This window comes from Lepidochelys kempii, chromosome 1, assembly GCF_965140265.1.
Source record: "Lepidochelys kempii isolate rLepKem1 chromosome 1, rLepKem1.hap2, whole genome shotgun sequence".
In the NCBI taxonomy this organism is placed as follows: domain Eukaryota; kingdom Metazoa; phylum Chordata; order Testudines; family Cheloniidae; genus Lepidochelys; species Lepidochelys kempii.
Window position 1 is genome coordinate 329,138,945 of NC_133256.1, and position 8,114 is coordinate 329,147,058.

The window sequence follows — 8,114 nt, forward strand, 5'->3', positions numbered from 1 at the left end:
AGTCACTGTGAATAATAGGCCACCCATTGAAATGATTAAATTAAACTGCAAAATTATATTAAGGAAGTGTCTGGGGCAGCTGATGGAGCTGTCCATTATGCCTCCCAATCTGTACCAAGGTTACTCTTTTTGGATACAGAATACTGATATAGAACTTATTTCCACTGCAGTATTAATGTAGATTAATATGGCTGATCCTGAAATGCCTTAGTTTAAACACACCCACATCATCATCATCAAGGCACCTCCCCCCCCCCACACACACCACCAGGACCACCATCATCATCATCATCAAGGCACCACTTATGAACTTGGTTCTCCCTGGAGCTTCCAGCTGCTCTGCTCCACAAACCCTTCTGTGAGTCGCAGAAACCTTTGTTCCAAACCTTCTGTTAACCATTCCCTACAAGTCAATGTAGTTGAAAGAAGAAAAAAGGTTACACAGAAAATCCAACATCTTTAATCCTATTCACTTTCCTGGAAGATTGTTAAGCCACTACTCCAGCACTTTTCTGCACAAAAGGAGAAACAGATGACCGGTTAAAGGTTATGGTTCTGTCCTCGAACGTCCCTCCTGTCCCTGCAGCGAGCACCCTTTCCCCTCCGGTGGTAGGATCTGAAATCCCCATTCCCCAGGCTCAGGAGATCGTTTTCATCAGGGATAAAGTGAATGACTTTTCCTATAACGATACTTAAGAGAAGCTAAACGAAGCCTCCCTAAGGCGCCAGGGACCTGACAAACAGCAGCAGCAAGTCACTGCCTCCAGGGGAACACGCCCAGTGACAAGCAGAGCTAGGGGTACCCTGCTCCCACACCCAACCTCCAGGCCCCTTTTTCTATCTATTAAAGAGCCACGCGAGGAACGCCCGAAAGCGGCGAGGGAGCCCCATGGCTCCCTTCTGGCTCCGCAGCGCAGGCTGGTGCCCTGCATGGCCACAGTCGATGCTGATGCTCCCAGCCGCGAGCGTTCCTCAGCGCCTGCCACAATGTTTGGCGCCTCTCCTCCCTCTCAGTGGTGCGGCTCCGTGTGTGTGTGTGTGTGAGAGAGAGGCGCTGCTCGCCTCACCCGGGAACCTGAACGCCCCGAGGGACGCAGCTTCCCCACCGCCGGCCCAGGCTCTGTCTGCAGCACCCCAGCGTGCGCCTGTGCGCCCCGGCCCGGGGCCTCGCAAACTTTCGCCGCCTCCTGCCCCTCGGCAAAGGCGACAGGCTGCCGCTGACGCACATTTAATTCCTCCGTGCACACGCGGCGGGGCTGCCCCTCGCATCCTCCCCGGGGGCAGGTGCTGGACCCCGCCCGGGGTGCGTGCGTGTGTGTGTGTGTGTCAAACTGCCACAACAAAGTTCCACGCAACCGAACCGCGGCGGGGTCTGCAGGCTGTTGTCCGTCGCCCCATTGCACCCCATCCCCTAGGCACTCCCGGGCCGCCCCACTTCCCAGGCGCGCTCCCCTCCCCTCCGCGCCCCGTCCCCTCCTGCCCCGCTGCCCCGCGCCGCGGCAGGGAGCCTGCAGCCGGCCCTTACCTTGCTTGACACACTTCAGCCGGATGGGGTCCTTGCAGTGCTTGATCACGGCCAGCACATCCCTGATGGTGAGCCCGGCCACGGGGGTCTCGTTCACCTCCAGCAGCAGCTCCTCCGGCACCAACTTGCTGCCGCTCTCATAGGCCACCTTGCCGGGCTTCACCTCCCCCAGGTACGGGAACTGCCCGTTCTCGGCGCCCCCTTTCAGCTCAAAGCCCAGCTGCCCCTCCTGGTTCCTGCCTAGGACAATCTCGTGGACCCTGCTCGTCCAGTGGCTTTTCTTCTTCAAGCCCTTGGACATTGCAGTGGGGATGGGCTGGCGGAGTCTCCCTGGCGTGCTGGGTGCTGGTCTTGAGCCGGGCTCCTTTTTGGGGCGGGGGGCTGGTGGGTCAGGGGGGCTGGGTCCGGGGCTGCTGCTGCGGCTCCCGGCCGGCTGAATGGTGGCACCGCAGGGGCCGTGGCCGCCGGGTGGCGAGGAGGATGGAGAGGTGGGGAGTGGGAAGGGGGGTGGGTGACTCGGCCCCTGACTGTCAGTCAGTCTGGCTGGCTGGCTGGGTGTTTTTAGCTGATATCCATGGCAGCTGCGGCAGCCGGGACCCGGTGAGAGTGTGAGTGTGTGTGTGTGTGCACTAGTTGTACCGTAACTGGCAGCGGGGACGCAGGGAGGGTGTGGGGAAGGAGGGAGGGATGGAGACGGCCCGGAGAGGAGGAGGAGGAGGAGGAGAGGCAGGGCTGTGTGTGCTGGGGGGGTGTCTGATCACGCTCGCCTCCAGCCTGACCCGGTAGTGAAGACCCAGAGAGAGGCTGGCTGGCACGGCGGGGAGAAGGCGGAGAGCAGCCGGGCTGGGTGGGGAGGAAAGGGAGGCCGCGCCCGGCCGAGCCCAGGACGGGGAAGGGGGCAGCGACCCCCGGAGCAGGCGGCCGGGCGAGCCAGCGCGCGACAGCGGGGCCCCTCCCCTTCGCCGCCCGCCAGGGATCGGCGCTGGGTTCCTGTCGCTGTCGCCCCGGCCCGTTCCCCCGCCAGGCCTGTCCCCTCTGCGGCCCGGCTGCCCAGTGCAGCGCCTACCGGGCCACTTCCCACCCGGCTCCCCCTGAGCTCCTAACGCCTCCTGGCCTCGACCCCACAGGGGCTGACCACTGGGTGCTGCAGCGCAGCCCCCTAATCCCAGTCTCTGCTCCCCAGTGCTCATATCACTGCCCCCGAGCCGCTCCCTGGCTGACCCCAATTTCACTCCCATCCCCGCTGCGGGATCTGCGAGGAGTGGGCACATGACAACCCTAAGCAGCCGCAGCCTCGGATCTGCCTGCGGCCTCCAGTCCCTCCTGCTTCCTGTGAGCACCACGCACTGCCCTTGTTTGCCAGGTTACATTGCAGGCTCCCCTGGCAAGGAGTGTGGCTTCTGTGCAGCCTGTTCTGTCAAGCACCTGGCCCCTGGGTTGGCCCGTGGTAAAAAACAATAATAGTGAGTAAAGTGGGAAGGAAGAAGTGGAGAAATCATCTCATGCAGCCTGCTTTTACCTATGCTTCCTGCTTGTCCTCCTAGTCCCAGTCACCCACTGATTCAGCTCATCTCAGTCTGTTAAAGCAGGGCATGTGAATGAGGTGGTGGGGCCAGCAAGGCTGATCCAGGGGTTAGGATGGTAGCATTTGATTTTGGAGACCTGGGTTCAACTCCCTGCTCTGCCACAGGTTCCTGTGTGAGGGGGCAAGTCACTTAGGTCCAGATCCTCAAAGCTATTTAGGTGCCTAAATCAGTGGGAGTTAGGCACCTAAATACCTCTGAGGAATTAAGGCATAGTTAACCACCTGTAAACAGGATAACAGCACTTCCCTACTTAGCTTGAGCCTAAGCATATTAAAGATTGTGGGGTGCTTAGGTACTATGTTATTGAAGGGGCCTATAAATCCATCTAAAATAGTGAATTGGATGCTTTGAAGGATCAGTGGATGGATTTGGAAGATCTAGTTATGAAATCATATATTCTTGGTTTAAGCAGGCTTCATATGGTGGCAAGAAAAACTTGACAACTATGAACTTTGAGGCCCCGTTAATATGTTCAACCACAAATACTGTGAATGTACACAGATAGAACCGTGAAGTGGCTCCAGATTTAGTGGCTCCCAAACTTCCAGTTTATCAGGTAGTATTGCCCTAGAACAAGTTTTCTAAGGTTGATTACCATGACCATGGGGAAAGGCAGGTCCTCCCCCACCATCAAAGTTCAGGTGGACCATACCTGGTGAAAAGAGTCTAGGGTGGACTGCAAGTTTGAGAAGAGTAAGAAACACCAGTAGGGTAGGTGAGTGAACAGTTGGCGGACCCGGAAAGGTAGAGAGCAGAAAGGGGACCTTGCCCTCACTGATACCTACTTGTCCTCAACAATCAGGCTCCTTGACACCAACTCTCTGGATTATCCAGGCTGCCCACTGCTGCCTGATTCCAAGCGCCTTGGCTGTTCAACACCATGCTACCCTTGCCTCACACACCCAGCTTAATATTTGCTGCTCTAACACCCTCTGCTCCATACTGCCCCCACTCTCAGATGCACCCAACATAGAATTTCCTAGCATGATAATGAAGTGATGGCATCCATCCCTGGGTTTTATAGGCAAATGCAGGACAGTCTCACTTCCTAAAGAGATGGGTTTCCCTCCGAGGGGAAGACTGACCAAACAGGGACAGAGAAAACCTCCCTACTTTGGATGGAACGTTGGTGGACCTAGCCCATCAAAGGCAAGGTGAACGGTGATCTCCTCCCACCTCATCTGCACGGGAGTGCAATGTGCATGTGCAGAATGGAGGAGTGCTGAATATATGAATGCTGGTACATGCGAATTGGATGCAGAACGAATGAAGGATGGGCTGTAGGGTGTGTGGAAGAGGTACCTTGTAGTTTAGAACTTGTAAAATGTTTTTGAAATATGAATGAAAAATGGCACACATTTGTCAATGAAATTTTTCACAAAAATTTGTTGTTTTTGGACCATCTCTATTGCAATAGCATGTAAGGACAAGTGAAATGGGTACCCGTGGAAGGGAAGGATGGTTTGATAAGCAAAGGACAAAGACCCTGATCCTGCAAACTGTTTCATATGGACTTCAATGGGACTCTATGTGAGTGCAGGAATCTGCTCACTTGGGGCAGCCTGCAGGATTGGGGCCGAAGGAAAAGGAAAAAGATAAAAAAGAAGCATAGAAAAATTAAAATTAAAACGTAAAATGGCAGAGAAGAGCAGATAATGAGATGGGACTTGGAGCATGCCTGATTAAAAGAGCAGTAGAAGTGGTAGGATTGCCACAAATAGGGCAGAAAATAGATTTAAACATTTTATTAAAGCTAATGTTAAAAATTATATAACACAGGTTAAGAAAAGAGTGTTTGTACATCTGGGTTACTACAGCAATGGCCTGTATTTCCACAGACTTCAGTGGGAGCTGCAGGTGCTCATATCCTGTGAAATCAGGCCATAAACAGGCTGGCACTAGGAGAAGGCAGTAAAAGGGACTCAGGGTGAATAGCTTTTTTCCCTTGCCCCACCACTGTATTGTTTTGCTTTCTCGTTGAGAAAAAAAGGAAAAGGAGGTAGACAGCTGAGAAAAGGGAGTAAGAAGCATACCATCCTTTTGGCCAACCTTGAGCTTCCAAAATCCTTTTACACATACCTTTGCTGAGGCTTCAGCCCTATTAAAAGTGTCCTAATTTTTTCATTCAGAAAATGCGGTCACCCTGTTAATATGGGTATGATAGTCCTGAGCGTCTGATAATAAAGATTCAATTTATAAATAACTTAATATTCACCAGAACACACACACACAGCTCTGGCAACTGTCAGGCTCTGGCTCTGGCTCTGGCTTACTATAAGTGTCTCTGGAACAACAGCCTGTATCTGTTATTAACTTTACAAAATATGTGTAGGAGGTGGAGAAGGGACTCCATTATATTTCTCCATCAATAGGGGCCAAGATTAATTTAGCCCTATTCATCAGGATTATTTAAGGTTTACAGAATTAGTTAAAATCAGGCCGACATTAACTGTGGGAAACTATTGTGCTAAATATCCAGTCTGTTAAAAGAGTCTGTAGGTTCCATTTTAAAACATATAGCTAGCAACATCAATCTGTATGCGATAGTTATTTGTATCAGGTAGAGTGCTTTAGATTTGTATTCCTTTGATTTATCCTACTAGATGGACAGTTGTAAAACAGGTAGGGCTTGTCTAGAACTGGTATCCCAGAAATGGGGTGGGGTGGGCTTGGGGTGTAGGGTAATTGTATTAACTTCGCCTTTGTAAGGGCCCAGCAATGTCCTTTGGTCCATATGCAGAGAGCTCTTTCGACAGGTGGATCCTGCTTTCCAGCAGTGAAGTGTGTGTGTAGGGAGGATATAACAATGTGCGTGAGGGGAAGAAATGAACAGTGGGTAGGTTAGGTTAGGGGACGAGTGTATGGTGCCAAGTGGGGTGCATATTGTCCCTCTGCTGGACCTGTGGAGATCAGAGTGGAAGCGTAATAAAGCCTGGGGATGTATTATCTTTCCACAGCATTCACTGGTAGTTCCAGGAACAGTTGTAGCATAGCTTCAAAGGAGCATCAGGGAGCAGAGAAGTAAGGATCAATTCCATAGCACAGTTATTGTAGAGATATGAGGTCTCTGCGCATGTGGTTTGATCTCCTCCGGGGTCCAGGCTTGTGGCCTTTTCTGCTAGGGGGAAATCTTGGGTCTCTGACAGAGCTATTTGAAAGGTCTCAACCGGGGTAAAGTCACAGACACCTCCTTCCCATTAGGCCACAAATGGGAGGGGGGTGATCAATTCCTGCAGCATAACTCAAGACTTGTTTTTTACATTGGGGTTTCTGTGCAAGTACAAGTAAGAACAATACAGAACGAACCACATTCACCAAACAAGACACAATTACAATTTATCATTAATTAGAGTCTGACCCTATAACGACAAATGTGTGTAATTTTACTCTTGGAAGTAAAGTTACACACATAAATATATGCATATTTTATTTAATAAACAATGTGGGCTTGACAGCTGGACAGTTACCTCCCTCCCCCATCCCATTGAGAATTCAATAAAAGTTAACCAAATTTCAAACTACGTTTCCAAATTTTGAGTCTTCTGATAGGTTATTTTCCCCCATCACAGGTATAACCCAAATGTTGACATATTATTAGACTTCTGGATTGTTATTCTTATTGCCAAAATTTTCTTCTCTCTATAGAAAGTGATGTATCTCTCTGCCAAAGGAAGGAACTCTAGATCAGCTCTTACATGTTAGGATGTTAAATTTCCCTTCTGATGTGAAAGAGAGTGTTATGATGAAGGCACTGGACATGGAATAAGCAGATCTAGGTTCAGTTCCCTGTTCTGCCACAGAGTTTCTGTGCAACTGTGGACAAAATGAATTAATTTCTCTGTTTACCAGTTTTCCATCTGTAAAATGGGGATAATAACACTTCCTTTGTGCAAGAAAGCAACTCTCCAAGGCAGCACCTGACAATATGGGCCCTCAGACAACACCTTAATAATAATAAAATCCTTCTCACTCACTTTCTGGCTTCAAATTCTGATAATCTGTGCTTCAAAAGGGCTTAAACAATTTATCCAAAATCCTCTTTCCCCTAATCTCATACATTGTGGAGGTTCTGAAAGGATGGGACCTATTCAAACTGTGGAAGGTTTTATATTATTGCAAAGCCCAAAAACAAAGGGATGAGGATTTTTTTTAAATCTTAGACTAAAACCACTCCTTGTTTTGCCCATCTGTGTTTTAAAGTGACTTTTTGATTATTTAACTGCAGGTTTCCAAACCTTACGGAAATGTACAACTGGTTGGAACTAACAACAGAAATGCCATTATTACTGATTTGGGAATATTTCCTCCAAAGGGTTAATCTGGGCTTCTGGATGTGAAGAAAAACAGTCAAATCCAAAATTGCATTTAAAAGTATATTTACATTTTTGGAAGTGAAGGACAGATTAAAGACAAGAGCTGGTCTAAATAATACGTTTTAAACCATATTGAACATAAAAGATATTGCAGAAGGCATTTCATTCTTCCTTCCTGACAGTTTCTCTATTGGTTTTTGTTTTAAATGTGACCTTTTTCCATTTTCCTTTCAGTCCCTGGCTATTACACTGTGAGATTATACATGTCCTGTGCTGCTCTTATGAGCTGTGCAGCTCAGGAGTTGATTAAGGAAAACTAGTTGGAGGTCAAAAACTTACCCACTGCAAAAACCTTGGAGACAGGCTGTCAAAATATATTTTTCAAGATTTGTTAAAATAAATAAATGCATGGGCTTTTTCCATAGGAATAAAGGTTTAAAATTACATCCCAATGTTTCCACAAATGGACTGAGATGCAAAAAAAGGGCTTGCTATCCTTTTAGAAAACAATACTTTGAACTTTGTCTGACGCTCTAAAGTTAACAAAATCCCCAAACTTCTGTTATTGTGACCAGATAGAGGAGTGCCACACCTACAGTATCAGTTACAGCTGCTGGAATTCCAATAGCACACAACATACTCATGACTGGACACTGAATTAAACAGCAGGATGCGTGTCTGTATTCAGAA

At 49.0% G+C, this 8,114-nt stretch overlaps 1 protein-coding gene across 17 annotated transcripts in view; it reads right to left on the reverse strand.

The window, feature by feature from the left end:
* Window positions 1–2,274, reverse strand: part of MAGI2 (membrane associated guanylate kinase, WW and PDZ domain containing 2) — a 1,187,450-nt gene extending 1,185,176 nt beyond the window's left edge. For 7 of the 17 annotated variants that reach the window (XM_073328606.1, XM_073328599.1, XM_073328613.1 and 4 more), the window contains exon 1: window positions 1,526–2,272. In XM_073328606.1, the coding sequence (XP_073184707.1) occupies window positions 1,526–1,826 (301 nt within the window). In that variant the 5' untranslated portion in view covers window positions 1,827–2,272. Of the gene's footprint in view, window positions 1–1,525 lie in introns of all 17 variants that reach the window. The other 10 variants (XM_073328600.1, XM_073328602.1, XM_073328598.1 and 7 more) reach the window with 4 other exon arrangements.
* Between the last annotated feature and the right edge of the window lie 5,840 nt (window positions 2,275–8,114).